This window comes from Pseudophryne corroboree, chromosome 2, assembly GCF_028390025.1.
Source record: "Pseudophryne corroboree isolate aPseCor3 chromosome 2, aPseCor3.hap2, whole genome shotgun sequence".
NCBI classification, from domain to species: domain Eukaryota; kingdom Metazoa; phylum Chordata; class Amphibia; order Anura; family Myobatrachidae; genus Pseudophryne; species Pseudophryne corroboree.
In genome coordinates, this window is record NC_086445.1 from 103,399,691 (window position 1) to 103,421,167 (window position 21,477).

The window sequence follows — 21,477 nt, forward strand, 5'->3', positions numbered from 1 at the left end:
ACCATGACCATCATGACCATACGTATTGGCGTACACCTTGTTCTATCAATAAAAGCCTTTTTTATATCTGGACTTTTGGATGTGGACTGTTTTACCAAATTGGAAGATAAATTATATTGGACGGTGGTAAAAGAAACCCAGATAGGAGTCTCACCGTTATTTAACTCGTGAGTGTGGTACGCATTTCTGAGTGTACAAAGAGTTGTAATGATACCTTTCCATGCACATATCCTCTCTTTTTTAAGTGAGTAATGGTACGCACACCTTTAGATTACTTTCTGGTGAAGGTCACATGGAGTTTTATGTGAAGACAAAGATACCTATACACACATATGTGGTGTGACTTGGGGTACGCGGTTTTCCTGCACACCATCTGTCTATTTGTGGGGGTTTGGTGGAAAAAAACTAAATTATACATAGACAATACTACACATTGTTTGTTTGTTTATTTTGTATCTTTCATGCACAATAAAAACTTTGTGTGGACAAGGAGAAAAGACTGAGAAATCAAGGACACCACCATACAATATAAAAGGAATGTATACTATTTTGTTATATCAGCAGCGCTTATACGAGGTTTTCTCATTTCCTTGCTGTAGCAAAAAAGCCCCTTGCAAGTTCGCTGCACTCGCCACGTTGCGGGCGTGATGTTATTTATTCTCCCTCCACGGCTGTTGTGGACACCCCAAGAGGGGGAATAGGTGTCGGTATCCCGGCGGTCGATATCCTGGCAGTCAGGATCTCGGCGCCGGTATGCTGAGTGCCGGGATATTGAATGTATCCCAGTTCAAGCATAGTCAATAGACTGTGTTAGGAAAAACACAAGGAAAAGGAAGCCAGTGTGGTTTGTGAAAGAAGTAGCAAGTATTGTGAAAGCAAAAAAGATGGCTTTTAGGAAATCTAAGCAGACACAAAATAATGAACACAATGAGATAAATCTTGTTAGACAGAAGGAGACTTATGGTGCCCATACACTTGTGATATAATCGGTGCTAACCTTCGATTTCAACTGGATCTGTGAGAGAAATCGAAGGATTGTATGCACATTTTCGGTACCTTGCGACGCGATGCATGGGCACGCTGGTCGAATTTCGCATCTCAAGATAGTATGTGCTGCACTTAATATGTATCGAATCGCAGTGTGATCTCATGTGTTTTAAAAACACATGCGATATATCGCACTTCGATGCGTGATGGACACCCGCCAGGAGCGGACGGAGGCCGCTCCCACTCGGCGGTGACGTGCCCATCACGTGATTACCATGCAATCTATCGCATGGTAATCACTTTGGCAGTTCAGGTGCGATACCCAGCGATATCGCATCGTGGGGTATCGCACAAGTGTATAGGCACCATAAGAAGGTACAGTAATCAGATGTGAAAAGGCACAAGCTGAGGAGAAAATGGCCCAGTCAGTGGGTAAAGGAGGCAAAACTTTTATTCAGGTATATAAGCGAAAGGAGAAAACAAAAGCGGAATAATAAAACTAAAGACAGACTGGGAGACTTGTTGAGGGAGACAATGTAATAGCAGATCATCATGATAATTATTCTTGCTCAGTATTCACTACTGAAAGAGAGGGGAAGGGGCCACAGTTACATTGCAGGGATATTCAGGAAAATGAAACAAGTACATTTACAGAGGAGGAGGTCCTAACAGAACTCTCAAAGCTGAAAGTGGACAAATCTATGGGGCCAGATGGGATACATCCAAGGATACTAAAAGAGCTTAAAGAAGTGCTGGTAGCACCAATAACATAATTATTCAACCAGTCATTAGCTACAGGAGTAATTCTAGAGGACTGGATAAGACCAGTGAGTCTTACATCAGTAGTAGGGAAATTGATGGAAACACTCTTAAAAGAGTTGTAGATTATCTCAAATCCTGCAATTTACAGGATCCCAAACATCATGGATTCACTGGAAGGAGATCATTTCAAACAAACCTTATTGACTTTTTTGACTGTGTGACTAAAGTGATGGATAAAGGTGGAGCTGTGGATATGACTTATCTAGACTTTAATAAGGCTTTTGACATTGTTCCAGATCGCAGACTACTAAATAAACTTGAATGCTTGGGATTGGGTACCAATATTGTTGAATGGATACGATCTTGGTTGCAGGATAGGAAACAGAGATTTGTAGTAAATGGAGTGCATTCACAGGAGGGAAATGTTACCAGTGGAGTACCCCAGGGATCTGTACTTGGACCAGTGCTTTTTAATATCTTTATTGGTGACATTGCAAATGGCATTAAAGGAAAAGTATGCCTTTTTGCAGATGACACAAAGGTATGCAACAGGGTAGACACACCAGGTGGGGTAAAACAAATGATTGAGGATCTAGGTAGACTAGAGGAATGGTCAAGAGTGTGACAATTACAGTTTAATGCCAAAAAATGCTAAATCATGAACTTTGGTCTCAAAGATCCAAAGGCTAAATATAGTATTAATGAACTATCCTGGAAACTTCTGAGGAGGAAAGGAATCTAGGAGTCACTATTGCAGGTGACTTAAAGGTAGGTAAGCAATGTAACAAAGCAATGAGGAAGGCTAGTCAGATGCTTGGCTGCATTGGGAGAGGAATCAGCAGAAGAAAGAAAGAAGTAATAATGCCACTGTATAGGTCATTGGTACGGCCTCATCTAGAAAACTGTGTTCAATTCTGGAGGACATATCTTCAAAAAGATATTAATACATTAGAGACTGTACAAAGAAGTACAACTACAAAACATACCAAGAAAAACTAAAAAATCTCAATATGTATAGTTTGGAGCGGAGAAGGAAAAAGGGGGGGGGGGGGGGAGCATGATAGAAACTTTCAAATATACCAAGGGTTTTAACAAAGTCCAGGGAAACATTCTTTAAATGAAGAGAATCAATAGGACACGAGGACATGCACTGGGACTGAAGGGAGGTAGGTTCATGGGAAATTTGAGGAAAAATGACTTCGCATAAAGGGTAGTGGACAAGTGGAATAGCCTCCCATCAGAGGTGGTAGAGGCCAAGACAGTTGAGCAATTTAAACATGCATGGGATAGACATAAAGATATCCTTACAAAGAAAAAAGGATCAAATAAGGTTTAAGATAAAAATATGGTAAAAATAAAAGGGGGCAGACTGGATGGGCCAAGTGGTTCTTATCTGCCGTCAAATTCTATGTTTCTATCCATTGCCACTGCTCATGTTATACGGAGACACTGTTCTCAATCACACTCGGGTCCAAGTAGGGATATGGCAATTTCATGTTCTTGTTCCGCCCTTTAATGGAATGGGAGATCTTAGCCAGCTTCTCCTGGAAATTCTTTATGAATGTCTGAGGAACCTCCTCTGTAAAACGCACATCAGGGTAATTTCCTAGATGTCTCTACAAGGGAATGTGAAATCTTGTTAAATGGAAGCCCTCAATACAAAATCATTTCAATAACTAGGTCCATTCACCACCAAATTACAGAGATATAGGCACACAAATACAGTAGATGGTGGGATTGCATTTGTTAGATATCCGCAGAAGATGAAAATGAAAGAACTTGATCAGCTTCTTGCAGTATTTATACTGACTCCCTGTACTCACCCGGTCTAATGGCTCTTTACTGAGCAGCCACACAGTGGATATGCCCAAACTGGTAGTGTTTACTTCAGGCAGTGCAGCCAGGATACTTTGGGTTGTGCTGACCCCTTTTACTGTGGGAGGGGGACTTCTCATTGATGGGGGACCATTAGGCATCCAGGTATAGAAGTCTGACTGCAATGGAAAAATAGATCTGAAACTTAGACAGGAAAACGTTACCCAAAAAAAAGATGAAGACAAACATCATAATACATTACAAGACCATTAAAAGTTGGCCTATTTGAGGCTGTCTGGTGGTTGCATAATTGAAAACCTCAGCAAAGAGGTGAGTGCAGAGAAACTGAGTGACCGCTTTATGCACCTGGTGCTCAGAATTGCAGACCCAGATCTTGTTTAGTGTACACTCAGATTTAAATCACTGGGCAGGAAAATTGGAGCATAGTGCATTGTGTTTTAGACCCTATATAGTGTCAGAAATCCTGTAGGTCAATGACCCCCATGGTTCATTTCATTCAGTTTGTTAACATTGTCTACAATCTACCAAATCAATGATAGTGTATCAAAGATGCTACAAAGGGTACAAAGAACAGCATATTGTAAAGCTGTGATGATCTGTCACTCACCTGACCACTGTTAACAGCTGCATGCTGAGCAGAACAAGTGAAGATCATCATGGTCAGGTACTTGATCAAAGAGGCCTTGGTCTCCAAGGATGAGGGCATTCCTATCAAATGGAATAGTCCATTAGTCATCTAGACCTCTCCTAGCTGGAACATCCAAGGTAAGAGTTGGTCCATTGCATTTGGTGGTTTATGACCTTTTGGTAATACCTGATTTATCAACATTTCAATGATCAGGTTGGCTCATTGTGGACATCATTGTGATATGGAATCACAGAACAAGATGTCACATACCTGTAGATGTATTCTCCAAGAAACCTTCTTTGTAGATCTCTGCCACCCAGGCCTGAAGTTCAGGATCTGTACTGACATCCACATCGCATTCATAGTAGTAATTTACAATGTTGGACACAAAGCTGAAGTGGATAACGCAAGTAGTACAATCATTGAGTAATCAAGTATGGATGATGTACATAAGTAATAATTGGGTGTGTACTATAATTCTAGCTGTCCAAAATTATTTTGATCAGATGTGTTGAAACTATAAGGTTTTCTATATCCCACAGCATATACACACATTATGTTCAGTGGGAGGCAATTTTATTCAAAGTAGGAAAATTAGGTCTTCTCCCTCTGGATGAGCAGCTGGAACAGCACAGTGTTTATCAGAACTACCTCTCTACAGCCAACCAGATCTTCATCCCATCATCCCTGTACAGGTAATTGGGAATGGACTTCACTCCTCTTGCCTGGATGTCATCGGGGAGACAAAGGCTGCTGTAAGTGACCCCATCCATTGCCTTTTTCAGCAATATTGGAATCCCTCCTTTTCCAATTGCTATAGCCTGCATAAAAGGACAAGGTGGTGGATGTATGTTCTGGCGCAATGCTTCAGCTTCTATATTCAGGCCAGATATTAAGTAATTGTAAAATTTAATATGCAATTCAAACCCTAGACTGTCTCTTAACCGTGTAAGCTGGCACAGTTTTCTGTAACCATTGCATAAAAAGGATCTTACCTGATCAAAGAGGGCTCCAGGACCAATGAGAATAGATCTGGCCAAGACATTGATCTCAAGGGTGTAACGAAGATGTGGAATAATTAGCTGGGAAAGCAAAAGAATATTGACATTTGAATACCATCTGTTATAGACCTTCACGAGTAACTGATACATTTTAAATACAGGAAATATAACCACAATATGTTTAAAAATAATTCTTGCTCTACCATTGGCAACCATATTACCCTTATGTAAAGCCCAATTATTTCTTTCTTCTAATTAAATTCAAACTATTTAATCTGGTTTTTAAGCTACTAATTTGATGACTTGTACAAGTCGATAAAATGCCTTTTTTGACATTTAAATGCAGATCAGTGTCTTCTGCTGAAGGCAGTAAACTCTTATGTTCAACAATTTCAGGAAACATCTCTCAAGCCTCCATAGCATTAGCTCCCTCTATAGTCCCTGGCATGAGCCACTCCCTGACAATGATTTAAAACCAAATATCACCTTGTACACTGGGTGGCCCATTGGAAGTTGTCTAGTGGTTGCAATGTTGAAGACCTCAGCAAAGAGATGAGTGTGGAGAAGGTGAGTGACCACCTCATGCACCTGGTAGTCAGAATTGCGGACCCAGATCTTGGCCAGCAGCCAGTCAGATTCAGAGTCACTGGGCAGGAAGATTGGAGCATTCTCTCCTGGGGTTTGAGCCAACTGTTATAGAAACAGATCTGTCATTACAGCACCATCTAGAACCACATAATTATCCTCTACCATTTTGTTTAGAGCAGCATGTAAACATAAACCTTTTTCATAATTAAGCCATAAAGCATAATATGTAATATATCTATCTATAACCATACACATGCTTTTTGATCATTGGCCCTCATTCCGAGTCGTTCGCTCGGTAAATTTCATCGCATCGCAGTGAAATTCCGCTTAGTACGCATGCGCAATATTCGCACTGCGACTGCGCCAAGTAATTTTGCTATGAAGATAGTATTTTTACTCACGGCTTTTTCTTCGCTCTGGCGATCGTAGTGTGATTGACAGGAAATGGGTGTTACTGGGCGGAAACACTGCGTTTTAGGGGCGTGTGGATAAAAACGCTACCGTTTCCGGAAAAAACGCAGGAGTGGCCAGAGAAACGGGGAAGTGTCTGGGCGAGCGCTGTGTGTTTATGACGTCAAACCAGGAACGACAAGCACTGAACTGATCGCAGATGCTGAGTAAGTCTGGAGCTACTCTGAAACTGCTAAGTAGTTTGTAATCGCAATATTGCGAATACATCGGTCGCAATTTTAAGAAGCTAAGATACACTCCCAGTAGGTGGCGGCTTAGCGTGTGTAACTCTGCTAAAATCGCCTTGCGTGCGAACAACTCGGAATGAGGGCCCTTGATCGTGGCAAATGGCATATGTCTTACCAAGTAATGCTTCACCTTTCTCAAACAATGTTTAGATTACATTTTTAAATTAATCCACTACCTTTGGGTCCATGAGGAAAGCAATGCATTAGTTCATATTTATACAGTTCAAATGTGAACATGACCTTTGATTAAACCAGCCCTATGAAGGTCATTGTTGTGGTGCAGAATTCTAGTAGGTCTAATATGCTCATGTTAGAAGATGGTTGTAACCTCAGATAGATAAAACAGGGTTCCAGCTAAGAAGCTCAATGTTGACCCTGACAGGAATGGTGCCAAGAATTTGTTTGTTCTAGAGGAACATGCATTTAAGATGTTTTTATACACCAGATTAAAACAACATTCTAACAACTAAAATTTCTGAAAAAGTTTTGAATTTAAGTAGATATTAGAACAAAGACTTGCCTGGATGGCTATTGGGACAAGTTGGTCTTGAGGATTCTTCCACAGTATACACATAGGAGCAGCCATGTATTGTTGCTTTCCATTTATGGATTTATTGGCAGAAATCCCCTGCAGAATCTTGTAATCTGCCAGAAAGATGTTGCCTTTCTGTAAGACATGGGCACGAGTTTATTGCAGGGTATCTGGGTCATTATAGGGCTGTTTTTGGGCTACATGTGCCTCATAGGAATAAACAGAATGTCTCATGGCCACATCCCACCTCTAGTTCTTTCTGAAGACTGGTGGTGGTCCCCAGAGATGCAGCCACCATGTTGTCACTAACTGGGAAGTTCTCAGGGATTTTTGAGCATTTCTTGATTTGGATAGGATTAATTCCATTCAAATATTGACTACCGAAGAAGTAATCCTCCTTCCATATCTCAGCCACCACATCTGTGGATAAAAGACATCAGGGACATTTTATACCATGATTCAGTGCAAGCGGAGGGACTACCAGGATAGCTCTGGTCTTGCTCCTTATACAAGAACACTCTATAGTCATATGAGACACCCAGTTTACATGATAGAGAGGTGACACAGGCAAAACTAGCTTATATTACTCCTTCATCTGAGATATTAACATAACAGTAAAATTTAAACATAAGTTTCCAAAAAAAGTAACATACCTGAGTTATCAAACCCTCTCATGCAGAAGACCAGCTTGATATCATCTAGATCAGTCCATGATTCTGCACTTGTGAAACCTTCCTGCACCATTTCAAGTCCCCTGTAAAAGCAAGTAGGGTAAAGGTTTCAAATATAGACAGAGAGACCGTACATAAGGAACAATGTAAATAAATACTACTCATAAGAGACTTTACAGATATATCTCACATATAGGGTGTTGTTACACTCGTACCTAAGTTTACCCTGTTGGTACTACCCACTGATTCACATATGCATATAGATAAGACTAAAGAGAAAAGGAATCAATTGTCTGGAGGGTTCACTCTTTGTCTTTATATTTTTATTATAAAAACAAATAACTTTTATTAGATATGCTTTAAAAAAAGGTGTCAGTACCCTAATTCCACACAATAAATGTCTGGATTTATCCATGTGTCCCATAATAAGACTTTTATATGGGAAATATGGGAAAAATAATCAGAAAGAATAATGTAACAGAAAGAAAGAAAATCTAAAATAAATAGTAATTCAAAACAAGGCTGTGTACTCTCTTCATTCAGATACGTACTTCGCTCATTCACTTACAAATTCTTAATAACTGTAGGTTGCAACAATTCTTGCATAGCTTTTACAAATAAGCTACTCCCCTCAGGGGCGTTTTAACACAGGAGGGGGCCCATGTGCAGACCAACATCGGGAGTAATACCATGACCAGAATCCGGACACCCTGAACATAAGTATGCGGGGCACAGTTAGTGTTAGGCTGCGGGGTTGGGGCTGGTTAGGTTTAGGCACCCCCAAGGAGGGATACTGTAGGGTTAGGTTGCAAGGGGGGCGGGGTTAAAATACTTACCTAGCCCCTGTCAGGATTCTTTCCATTCTGATGCAATGATCAGTCTTCTGACCACTGGCATCCTGGACACCGCCAAACTGTATAACACCCTTAATACATTACAGATTTATTTACACAATCAATTGCCAAATTACCCCAACTGGTTGCTGATGTATGGGGGCCTTTACATTGACTTGCTGCATGTGCACAGACCAACAGTATTCTGACTGGTCACACAACTAATAAACAGGGATAATATTAAACTCCCTGCAGATTAACTTACTAGTCATTATAATGGGGGTATCCGGTTGATGGACAGTGTCTAGTTAGACAGTCAATAGATAGACACCATACGTTAGATAGACATTAGGTCGACAGGGTCAAAAGGTCGACATGAAAAAAGGTAGACAGTACAAAGGTCGACAGGGTCAAAAGGTCGACATGAAAATGGTCGACATAAAAAAGAGACAATTTTTTTAAATGTAACATGTTTTTGGACTATTTCACCCCTTATCTATCCATGTCGGCCTAGAGTTGGTAATAAACCTTGTGGCCGAAGCATGGCGAGCGAATGTCTTTCTACAATTGGGGGTCCCAGATGACTAAACTATCCACAAAAATGCAAAAAACATGGTGTCTACCTTTTTCATGTCGACCATTTTCATGTCGACCTTTTGACCCTGTCGACCTTTTGACCCCATCAACCTTTTGTACTGTCTGCCTTTTTTTATGTCGACCTTTTGATCCTGTCGACCTTTTGACCCCATCAACCTTTTGTACTGTCTGCCTTTTTTGTGTCGACCTTTTGACCCTGTCGACCTAATGTCTGTCTAACATATGGGGGTACATTTACTAAGATGGGAGTTCTATTTAAGATGGGATGTTGCCCATAGGAACCGATCAGATTCCACATATTATCTTCTAGAAGGTGTTAGATAAATGAGAAATAGAAGCTGATTGGTTGCTATGGGCAACATCCCATCTTAAATAGAACTCTCATCTTAGTAAATTTACCCCATGGTGTCTATCTATTGACTGTCTAACTAGACAGTGACTATCTTTTATAACACACCCATAATGGGACTGGACAACTATCTGAGCAGCACATGCACTCACTATGATGCAGGTGACTTTTAAGAGCATATTGATGTTTTAGATATAATAGAATATATTATTTGTTCACTTAACACCTAATAATTGGGGAATATACACTCCGCATGCAGTAGGTAACAGGATTTTAATCCTGACAGGACAAGCTTGACTATTATGCACTGATACACAAATAAAATGAAACACAGTATGTGAGTCACACATTGACTCCTGATTAAGCAATCAATGAGTGTGTAAAGGTACATATAGGACAGGCCGGAGTATAATATTTTGGGGTTATGGATCAATGGGTCAATTTGGATTAGGTTGACAAGACAATAGGTCGACCACTATTGGTTGACATGGACAAGGTCAACATGGGAAAAAGGTCAACAAAGTGAAATGGTCAACATGAGATTTTAGAATGTTTTTTGGTATTGTTTTTTGAGTAAAATGACCAGGAACCCCAATTAGTGCACCACGTCCCCTTGCATGGCTCGCTTCACTCGCTATGCTGCAGGCAAGGTTACTATTCCCAATCATAGTCCATGCGAATGGTAAAGTATGACCATGTCCATGTAAGCCAATAGTGGTCAACCTATTGACTATCGACATGAGTACTGTTGCACTACCATTCGAATACCTATTTTTGTGGGCTCAGAATTATCCTGCTTAAGAAAATAGGACTAAATGTGAGAGAGGTTCCATTGGGCCTGTATATAGAGGTTTATTATCACTATAAAGAGCATAGAGATTTTGAACCATACTGGAATGTTGATTTTCAGGAGATGGCTTTCAAACATAATAAGCCATCTTTATTAGAACAGTAATAATAAGATATATATAGGCTTTCTCGGAGCTCATATCTCTGGAGCAAAACTAGTTGAATAGTTAGAGCCATAAGCAGTGGTGCAAGTAGAAATATTTTCTTAGTGGTACTGAGTGCCTAAAATGGGCGTCGTCATGTGGTTTGAGGGGGCGTGGTCACATGCTGCTAGCGGGAGTGGCTACATGACACTAGCGGCGTGGCTACACGACAGCCCCTTTTTGGGGGGGAATATGGAGGCAAACCTAAAAGTATATAGTAATGCCTCCAGTATAATGGAAATATATACAGTAGTAATGCCTCCAGTATAATAGAAATATATAGTAATGCCCCCAATTTAACAACAATACATAGTAATGCCTCCATTATAACAGGAAAATACAGCCACTGTCGCACTCCCAGTAACCCTGATAAAGTGGAAGGAGCCGTCATACTGCCAAGCACCATGGTCTTGTTGCTTTGTGGCACATTATAATTGTGGTAATGGCAAAGTGTGTGGCAGGTGGTACTGCGTACCCACTGCTAAATTCTTAAGGGTACTCCGTACCCGAGCGTACCCGCATATTTGCACCGCTGGCCATAAGTATCAGGATAACTATTGTTACTTTGTAGAAGTGGAGTACTGTAGCTTATTTGTGAAAAGTATACAGGAAATGTTACAAGCTACAGTCGTTAAGATGATGTAAGTGGATGAGCTCACCCACATAAAGGTAGTAATTAAACACAAGGCTGTGCACTATTTATTTTACAAGATTTTTTTCTTTCTATGACATTATTCTTTGTTTAATTGTCCCATATTTCACATATAAAAGTCTTATCAGACACACAGATAAAACCAAATGCAAAAATCCTTGTCATATAAGCAATGCAGAGTACTTATGTGTGGAATAATGGTGGGATCCGGATTGAAAGTCGACAGTAACTAGGTCGACAATGTCTAGGTCGACCACTAGTGGTCGACAGTAACTAGGTCGACAGGGTCAAAAGGTCGACATGTTCTAGGTCGACAGGTCAAAAGGTCGACATGAGTTTTGCACAAATTTTTCTTTTTTTGAACCTTTTCATCCACGTGGACTACGATTGGAACGGTAATCTGTGCCGAGCGAAGCGGTAGCCGAGCAAAGACAGCATGCCTGAAGCATGGCGAGCGAAGCGAGCCATGCGAGGGGACGCGGTGCACTAATTGGGGTTCCTGGTCACTCTACGAAGAAAACGACATCAAAATAACACGAAAAACTCATGTCGACATTTTGACCTGTCGACCAAGAACACGTCGACATTTTGACCATGTCGACCTTTTGACCCTGTCGACCTAGTTACTGTCGACCAATAGTGGTCGACCTAGACATTGTCGACCTAGTTACTGTCGACTTTCAATACCACACCCAATAATGGTATGGACACCTTTTTTTTTTTTAAAGCTTATCCAATAAAAGCTGTTTTATATCATATAATAAATATATAAAGGGCAAGAGTACAACCTCCAGACAACTTATTCCTTTTCTCTTTGGTCTTATCCATAGGTTTAAAATAACCTATATCAGATGTACTGACACATACCTGAAATAGAATTTGCAGACAGTTCTACAGATCCTTTCCCCGATTTCAAAGAGGGACTATAAATTACTATGAATAGGTCGCTGTTCTTATGACCCTTGGGGTCATTCCGAGTTGATCTTTAGCTGCCATTTTTCGCTGGGTAGCGATCAGTGAAAAAACGGCTAATCTGCGCATGCGTATGCACTGCAATGCGCACACGCATCGTACAGGTACAAAGTCCTTTGTGGTTTTGCACTGGTTCTAGTGACGATTGACAAAAAGAGGGTGTTTATGGGTGTCAACTGACTGTTTTCTGGGAGTGTTTGTAAAAACACAGGCGCCACGGGCATTTGCTGGGCTGGTATCTGACGTTATTACCGTGTCACTCGTCGCAGCAATCATCGCACATGATAAGTAACTACAGGGCTGGTCTTGTTTTGCAGAAAATTTATTTGCAGGCGCTCTTCTGCACAAGCGATCGCATTCCTGCAAAGCAAAAATAACTGTGTTTGCGCGGCTGTTAAAAACTGCTAGCGAGCGATCAATTCGGAATGACCCCCCCATATCTCAGTACATCTTCAGGAACAATGTTATATTATGGACAGCGTACTATTCCAATCCTTTATCACTAAGCTAATACAATTCATATAATGGCAAATGTCTAGTAACAGGCAGGGTCAGAAATCACGGGAGTATAGAGTTTGTCAAAATAAGGATGGACTCTTTGAAACTGGAGGAAGCTATACTAAATTAATTTGTTATATCCTAAATGCATAGATCTTACATGCCTGGTCAGAGTCTACTCAGACGGAATACATACAAGGCTGTCTTGGAGTAGTTGAAGCTGCTCAGTTTTAAGAAGGAGTACTGGTCATTACTGGGCAGATTCTCAACCTTGTCTACATCAATGCAGCGAGGGGCACCTTCTGCATAACATTTCCACCTGCAGGAAACAAAGGTTAATGCTATAGAAAATGTTCAATTATGTTATTCCTATATCTATTGATTATAGAAATATTTACATTCTCAAGCTAGCGGGAACTTTTTAGATTCACAATTCAACTTACTATAGAATGAGGGACCCAACAGGAATGTGTTATTTTTGAAAGTACAAGTTGAGTATCCCATACCCAAAATGCTTGGGACCAGAAGTATTTTGGAGATCGGATTTTTCCGTATTTTGGAATAATTGCATACAATAATGAGATATCATGGCGATGGGACCCAAGTCTAAGCACAGAATGCAGTTATGTGTTATATACACCTTATACACATAGCCTGAAGGTACTTTTAGCCAGTATTTTTAATAACGGTGCTTTAAACAAAGTTTGTGTAACATACACACAATTCATTTATGTTTCATGTACACCTTATACAATATACACACAGCCTGAAGGTCATTTAATACAATATTTTTAATAACTTTGTGCATTAAACAAAGTTTGTGTACATTGAGCCATCAGACAACAAAGGTTTTACTATTTGAGTCTCACTCAAAAAATTCCATATTTCTGAATATTTAGATATGGGATACTCAACCTGTACTGGCTATTCTTCAGCAAATAATATACAGTACTTATATACAGTACTTTAAAACTGGAGTTGAGATAATGTTTATTCACCTGACAGATATACAGTCTTAGTTGGTGGTATAACAGTTGAGTTAAGTACAGTATCTATGAAATTTGCCATTTGCTAGTCATAAACATAGGTATTTTCAATGCAAGTTCTACATACCATAGGAAAAATGTAAGCCTATGCCGGCTCTAGGAAGATATTATGTAGGAGACAGCAAGGGGATTACTAGATAACCTAAAAGGGAATACTTTCTATCCCCCTAGAAGGAATGACATTTCCCCTAGAGAGACATGGCAGCCATAAAGCTGAACTGTCACAACTGAGGGCTGGTGCTGACCAGAGGAAGCCTCAGTTGTAGGGGCTGAATCACTGAATGACTGTAGAATCACTGGTTCTGGGAAGCACAAGTGAACTGCCGGGTATGCCGGATAGAACCGGACCAGGTGATGAACTGTGTGGGAGTGCTGGTGTACCAATGTAGCAGGAGAACAGATGAGCGACACTGGTGTTGCTCGGCATCGGTGGTTATTGAAGGTCGATAGCGGAACACCGATGGTATCTAGAAATCGATGGCGGAGCACCGATGGTAGCAGGAGACAGGACACTGCTGGAAGCTAGACGCTGGAAGCCGGTGTTAGGAAACTGCCAGTCGCAGGGTGCAATGATAGGACACTGCAGAGTCAGGCTGCACCGCAAGGTGGTAACTGGTGCGGGTCTCTAGTGAAGTTGAAGACAGGAACTGGAAATACCTGGAGCTAGCAAAACAACCACAAGGAGGAGAGACTGAAAACACTTTCCTAGTCCAGCAATAGGATTTTTATACCTGCTGGGAGGCAGGCATTGGCTGTTCAATTATGCAGAGTCCAGCAGCGCAGCGGATAGGTGAAGTGATAGCATGTGACTGGGAAAAACATGGCTGCGCCCATGTTAGCATTTTGAGGAAAAGTCAGTTTGTGAAACCATGTGGAGAAACAACAGTAATGGCGGCAGAGGCTGCGGAGGGCAGGAGACGCCATACTTGATTATTTGCTCACTGGAATCACAGGGATGGCGGCGGAGGCCGCGGAGGGCTGGAGACAACATTTTAGGATTTAACAAGTTAGACTTATGAAGCTGCTGTGACAACGCTGTGGGATCACAGGGAGAATATGTGAAGTGAGGCCATCAGCAACGCAGCTGGGATCAAGCCCTGGAACGCTGAGCCAGCCTCAGGAGACACTTGAAAGGTAAATAATGGCGTCCAGTTACCCGGATCGTGACATGTACTATATGTATATTGGCCACTTACTTGTGAGTTTCTCTCTTCTTCTCCAGTTCTGCTCTTCTTTGTTGCTTGAGAAGAGGGTGAGTGTTCCTGGATAATATTATGCCTGAAACAGAACAGATCCCAAGAGTACTGTATTGTACTGTAGTTAGCCTGATTATTATGGATGGTTATTGATCTTGCATATAGAGGAATCATGTGTCTCCATAAAGAAAGGGTCCATACGTGGAAACCTTCCTTCCTTTAGAGGTACATATATGCCAGATCTACATTGATCCCAGCTCTATAATGGATAGTACTGTACACCAACATGGAGATGAAGCTCATGTTGGGGTTTGTAGCAATGCGATGCATTGGGTTGAGCACATTCACATATCCCACAATGATAACCACCCATACAGGTCAGATGATGAGATCCCCAGAAAACACAATACAAGTTTGAATAGAATCTCACCCTTTCCTTCTGGTATTTCCACAGTCATATTAGTAGCTAACCATTGATAAAAAGGAAACTGGTAGCACCGACCATTAGGGCAGGTCACATTGACATAATGGCAGTACCAAGCAACTGTATTAAAACTCTTGTAGGTCAGTGTGGATAGCCGGATCAGCAGGAGCTCTCCAAGATCCTTCTCAATGTCAACTTCAAAGTCAGTCACCTGGAAAAGCAGAGCGGTGTCTGAGAAGCATGCAACAAAGGACCACAGAATGCCACTAGGACACCTACTATGGATCAGGGAATGTGCAGACATTATTATTTATCAATGTGAATAGCATTTACTGAAAAATATAGGCTTCTACTGGACACATGTTTTGCATTATTGTTTGAAGAAATCAAAGAACCCCATTGCTTTAAAGCTAAATAATGAGCAAATTAAAAAAAAAGTATTTTTTGTTCAGATAAATAGATTTTACTGAGAAAAAAAAGTCTAGTGGAATGTATGCAGATATTTTTAAATTGTTGAATGCAACCTTGGGATCATAGGTTTTCACATTCTCTTGGATCCACCATTCATTGAATGCTATTCAAGATTTACTCTGGCCAGGCAAAAGTCCTTGGAGCCAGAGTAAGATGATGTAACTTGCAATTGTCCTGCAGTTGCCTATATTTGACTCTGTTGAGCTGTAGACATCTCACCGTATTCCAGAACTCACTGTGGGGTCTAAGGCACATGGCTACAGCCACCAGTGATAAAGTCAGGCAGTGACTAGAAACAAATCTTCTGCACTATTCAGGTGTTAGATATGGTCAAATACTGGCACAGGGCTCTTGGTTCCACCTCATAAAGGGGCCTATTTTATTTTTATTTTAACGAAAAAAACGTGAAAAAAAGGGAGTTTTCACACCCTTTTCACATTATTTTATTGTCACTTAATGGCATTAAAGGGCTTTTGGAGCAGTTTTCGTGAAAAACTGCTCCAAACCCTTTAATTCACTTTTTTTTTTTTTAGTAACCCATATTGCATTTCCCATACTTCTAATAGGAAATGTGATCTGGGCCGAATTTACAAACAAAAGTGGAAAAAAACAAAAATTGCAGTGAGCCTTGTGATAATTTCGCCAGCTCAGGGCACAGCTGAGGGAAGCACTGCGATATGCAGCCTTTTGCACAGCTTTCTCTGCCCCTGGCAGAGAAAGCTGTGCAGGGACTCAGCAGTGTGATCAGCTCTGTGTGTCCGATGGATCTCTTAGTGCATACCTGTCCCACCAACACTGCCATTTCTGTGCTATACATTACCTGTAGGTCTACACATTATATCTCTGAAATGTCTATACATAGGATACACAGCCTCTACTTCCTACAATGATCAGCCTCCATTTCTGGTACTGTTGGGACTCGCATAAGATACTTACTGCTCCAGGTCTGAAGTTACTCCACTTATGATTCAGATTATGTTTAGAACTTTCTCCCAGGACTCCCATAAGAACAATGGAGACTTGGTCACAGGTCCCAGCAGTCAGGTCAGTCCCTGTTGCAATCTTTAGCTTGTAGGTTCTCATGTCTTAAGGTAATGACCCCTATCTGGGCAGCTCTGGAAGGAGGTGGACCAGTCAGAACTCTCTCAGACCTGGGGGTAAAACGTCATTTTAGCAAAGTGGAAATTTTTGTTTTTGTGCGAGTATCAGTCAATATTGCAAATTTACTTAATTCAAATGCAAAGAATAATTCCATAAAAATCCCTACTTTAGATACCAATAGACCATCAAAAACAAGCAGCCATTATTTTAGGACACAGCAATAGAATCCCCGGATTTATTGACCATCGGGTTTGTTAACCCAATTGCACCCACAGAAACATAGCAGCAGGATAGACCAAAACAATAGACCTGCATGTGGACGACGTGTTTTTCAGTATGATCTGTGCAGGCTTTGTTATGTTTGAAAGCAAATGGTTAATTTAGAAACAAAAAAAAATATGTGTGTTCCCCGCACCATTCAGTAATCAGCCTTGGACCTCTCAGCCTGGGCTGTTATTGGAAAATAGAGAGGGGAGGATTGGACATGGCATGAGGCTCCCCATATTTTTGCAAAACCAGCACCGGACTATGCCAGCATGGGAATTATGGTGGTGGTGGGGGGAGGTGGTGGGGCATCGCTTCCGCATGGTGCTGATGTCTGAGAGGCAGGTTGACCAAGCAGCGTGGAGGGGGAGAGTAGAGGCACCTGTACCTGTAATGATCAGCGACCAGCAGGACACTGGCAGTAGGCGACCTTAACATACCACACAGTGGCGGAGCTAGCGAGCGGTGGGCCCAGGTGCGACAAAATGCTTGGGGCCCCCCATCCCATCAAAGTCCACCGCCTCACCCAGGGCAAGAGAAATGGATACCTAGCAACAGTGCCGTAACTAGACATTTTAGCACTGTGTGCAAGAAATGGCATCGGAGCCCCACCCCTGCATGCAAAACAGGGGCAGTGCGCGCCGCAGACGCGCGCAAAAATACATAGTGGCGTGACTTCGTGGGGAAGGTGTGTGGCCACAAAATAATACCAATTCATAAAACGGTGCACAGTAGTCTCCATTGTTCAAATTACGCCGCACAGTAGCACCACTACACCAGGTAGAGACCCTTTTACACCTTACGGCAGACAGATTACTCTTTTTACACATTACAGCAGACAGCGTCCCCTTTTTACACATTACGGCAGACAGCGTCCCCCTTTTTACACATAACGGCAGACAGCGTGCCCTTTTTACACATAGCGGCAGACAGCGTGCCCTTTTTACACATAGCGGCAGACAGCGTACACTTTTTACACATAACGGCAGACAGCGTGCACTTGTTAAACATAGTGGCAGACAGCGTACACTTTTTACACATAACGGCAGACAGCGTGCCCTTGTTAAACATAGTGGCAGACAGCGTACACTTTTTACACATAACGGCAGACAGCGTGCCCTTGTTAAACATAGTGGCAGACAGTGTACACTTTTTACACATAAAGGCAGACAGCGTGCCCTTTTTACACATAACGGCAGACAGCGTCCCCTTTTTACACATTACGGCAGACAGCGTGCCCTTGTTACACATTACGGCAGACAGCATCCCCCTTTTTACACATTACGGCAGGCATATTCCCCCTTTTTACACATTGTGGCAGACAGTGTCCCCTTTTTACACATCATAGCAGACAGATTCCCCCTTTTTACACATCACGTCAAGCAGATTCCCCCTTTTACACATTCTGGCAGGCAGATTCCCCCTTTTTACACATTGCGGCAAAAATTCCCCCTTTTTACACATTACGGCAGGCAGATTCCCCCTTTTCACACATTGCGGCTGTTATGCACACCAGTGCCTGCAGGAATGTACTGGTGTCTGAACGGATAGGGATGCAAAACAAATGAACTCACAGACAGACTGGGTAATATGACATTACGTACACAGAAGGTGATAGGGTAACAAAATAAACACAAAGTGAACAGAGAAGCCCAGAGGCTAAGAAACTGGGTGTCTCCCTAGTATTAGAAATGCTCAGATGGGAAAAGCAAGATGTTTGTGTTTTAATACGTAGAGAACCCGAAATGCTGTTGCTAAGGGCAACAGCAAAACCCTAAAGGTTACCAACGGGTGTGGCAGTAAACTCCTTGGTCAGAGATGGAATGATAGACACAAGGAGAGTCTCCACAATCCTAATCCTCACTTGCAGTGCACATGTTCAGCTTACTGCCACTAAACTGACACCTGAACTCCTTGCACAGTGAGAATGGATTTAGGCAGGCAAGTCTGCGAATACAGCCGCAAACTTGCTAAGTTCACAGAGTAGCAAAAGAACCCCAGCAAGTTAAACGACTGACTCCAGTCTTACTGCTAGGTCTGGATTGGCAGAGTGTAGTACCAAATCCCCAGGCCTATCTGCAGTAAGCAACAAATAAATACAAAGCTACACAGTACTGGCTAACTTTCAGGAACTAACTAACCAACAAAGATTCAGCAGCATCTGCTTAACCTGAGAAGAGGGTTTATAAAGCAGGTGCTGTCCACGCCCCACTCAGACCTCACAGACTGTGAGCACAAAAACCAGCACCGGATCCCCTGCCGTGCACAGAGCCTGTAACCACTGCACAGCAAAAGACCCGAACCGGAGTATCAGCTGCGCTCAGGTTACTCCGCTAGCACTTGTCTCCCGGTTGCCATGACGACGTGGCAGCACAGAGCAGGAGACCCTAACAGCGGCAAGCAGATTCCCCCTTTTTACACATTGCGACAGGCAGATTCCCCCTTTTTACACATTGCGGCAGACAGTCCCCCTTTTTGAAGAAAGAAAGAAAGAAAGAAAGAAAGAAAGAAAGAAAGAAAGAAAGAAAGAAAGAAAGAAAGAAAGAAAGAAAGAATTATACTTACCCTCTCCGCTGGCTCAGGCTCCTCGGTGCAGCTTATGGTCACGATTCCTGGGCAGGAGAGAAGGAGGAGGAGGGAGGTGGAGGAGGGAGCCGCAGTAGCGCTTTACTACTGGTTGAGGCGCTGCTGCTGGCCCCCTGCTTCACTATAGGCTGTTCTCAGAAGACAGCCTATAGTGAAGCAGAGGGCCAGCAGCAGCAGCGCCTCAACCAGTAGAAAAGTGCTGCTGCGGCTCCCTCCTCCACCTCCCTCCTCCTCCTTCTCCTCCGTACCGCTGCTCCTCTCCTCTCTGTCCGGGCGGCTGTGTGCTGCGGGCAGTTTGACTCATTACATGCTTTGGGCCTCTGGACAGTGGCAGGCCCCAGTGCAACGCAGTAGTTCCGCCTCTGATACCACAGAAACAGAAGAGGCTGCAGCTGCTGCTGATCAACTAGATCAGGCAAGCAGAGCAGATTTATGTGGAAGCTACATTCAACAGTCTGCAGGGAATCCAGGGGAAGGGGTCTGGGGAACACCAGGGTGGAGATGGGGGGGGGGGGGTAGAAGTTGACACAGTAAATAGGACAGAACACAGATGGGGTGGTGGCAAAGTGACTGGGACAGAATACAGAGGGTGTGTGTGCGACACAGTGACTGGGCCAGAACATAAAGGGGGGTGAAACAATGACTGAGATAGAACACAGAGGGGGTGTAAAACAGTGACAGAACACGGAGGGGGGGGGGAATAGTGACAGAACAGTCTACGTCTGGAATCCTTCAGACAGTTGGGAGTAGAGGAGGATTTACTACAAGGCAACCGAGGCAGCTGTGATAGGGCCCTTTGGGTCTCAGGGTACCCTGTGAGTCCCAGGGGGGCCCTGCGAAAAGACTGTATGGAGGGCATTTCTGGCAGACCACGACCTCCTTAAAAAATGTCGGAGAGCTTGGTTGGCTGAATACTCCCAGCAGGCAGTCAGTGATTAGACAGCTGTTAGATGCTGGCTCCAGCACATTCCTGTGTCTCCAGTCCTGCAGTGTTGTAAGCTACGATCACTCATATACACAGAGCCGGCCCTAACCAATATGATGCCCTATGCAAGATTTTGGCTGGTGCCCCCTAGCACCACCGCTGGTTCCGCCTCTGACCTTGCACCTCTTTCCCAGCACCATCACCCCTCACCCATAGTAGTCCTTATTTTGGTGTTTGTACCCATATATTTTAAAAAGGAACAGTTCGCACATTTGGTGCACAGTCCAAAAGGGTGTGTGTTTTTGCTGGCAAGGGGCATGGTCACACAATAGTAACCCCAATTCCAATTACGCCACACAGTACTGCAACTTTATTCACATTTGATCATGTGATAGTGTCCATAATTTATATTACATCCCACAGTAGTATTACTTTCCCATATAAACGTTACTCCTCACAATAGAGCCCCTTATTCACATTACATCACACTGAATTTCTCCTTATTCACATTACACCACACCCTATTGCTCTTTATTCACATTAGATGACACAGTAATGCCCTTTCTATACGCAATGCCACATAGTAGATAGAGAACCTTATACACATAATGGCACACATTAGTATTGCATTTATACACATAAATCCTCACAGTAATGCCCCTTACACATATGAGATACATTATTAATGTCCTTATACACAAAATGCACCTTACACATTATGACAACCTTTATTAATGCCCTTTTACAAATAATGTCCCTTACACATATGTCGCACATTATTAATACCCTTATACACATAATGACACACATAGTGCCCCCTACACATTTGCTGCCATTATTAGTGCATTTTTACACACATAATGCTCCT

General features: G+C 42.5%; 1 protein-coding gene across 2 annotated transcripts in view; it reads right to left on the reverse strand.

The window, feature by feature from the left end:
- Nucleotides 1–419: 419 nt before the first annotated feature.
- Nucleotides 420–21,477, reverse strand: part of LOC135001386 (polyunsaturated fatty acid lipoxygenase ALOX15B-like) — a 137,464-nt gene continuing 116,406 nt past the window's right edge. For both annotated transcript variants that reach the window (XM_063951578.1, XM_063951579.1), the window contains exons 2-15: nt 16,670–16,884; nt 15,269–15,473; nt 14,839–14,920; nt 12,793–12,915; nt 7,686–7,786; nt 7,280–7,452; nt 7,021–7,167; nt 5,701–5,904; nt 5,209–5,295; nt 4,865–5,034; nt 4,484–4,605; nt 4,193–4,293; nt 3,573–3,743; nt 420–3,365 (exon numbers count right to left, since the gene is read on the reverse strand). In XM_063951578.1, coding sequence (XP_063807648.1) covers nt 3,186–3,365; nt 3,573–3,743; nt 4,193–4,293; nt 4,484–4,605; nt 4,865–5,034; nt 5,209–5,295; nt 5,701–5,904; nt 7,021–7,167; nt 7,280–7,452; nt 7,686–7,786; nt 12,793–12,915; nt 14,839–14,920; nt 15,269–15,473; nt 16,670–16,816 — 2,013 coding nt within the window. In that variant the 5' untranslated portion in view covers nt 16,817–16,884 and the 3' untranslated portion in view covers nt 420–3,185. The remainder of the gene's footprint in view (nt 3,366–3,572; nt 3,744–4,192; nt 4,294–4,483; nt 4,606–4,864; nt 5,035–5,208; nt 5,296–5,700; nt 5,905–7,020; nt 7,168–7,279; nt 7,453–7,685; nt 7,787–12,792; nt 12,916–14,838; nt 14,921–15,268; nt 15,474–16,669; nt 16,885–21,477) is intronic.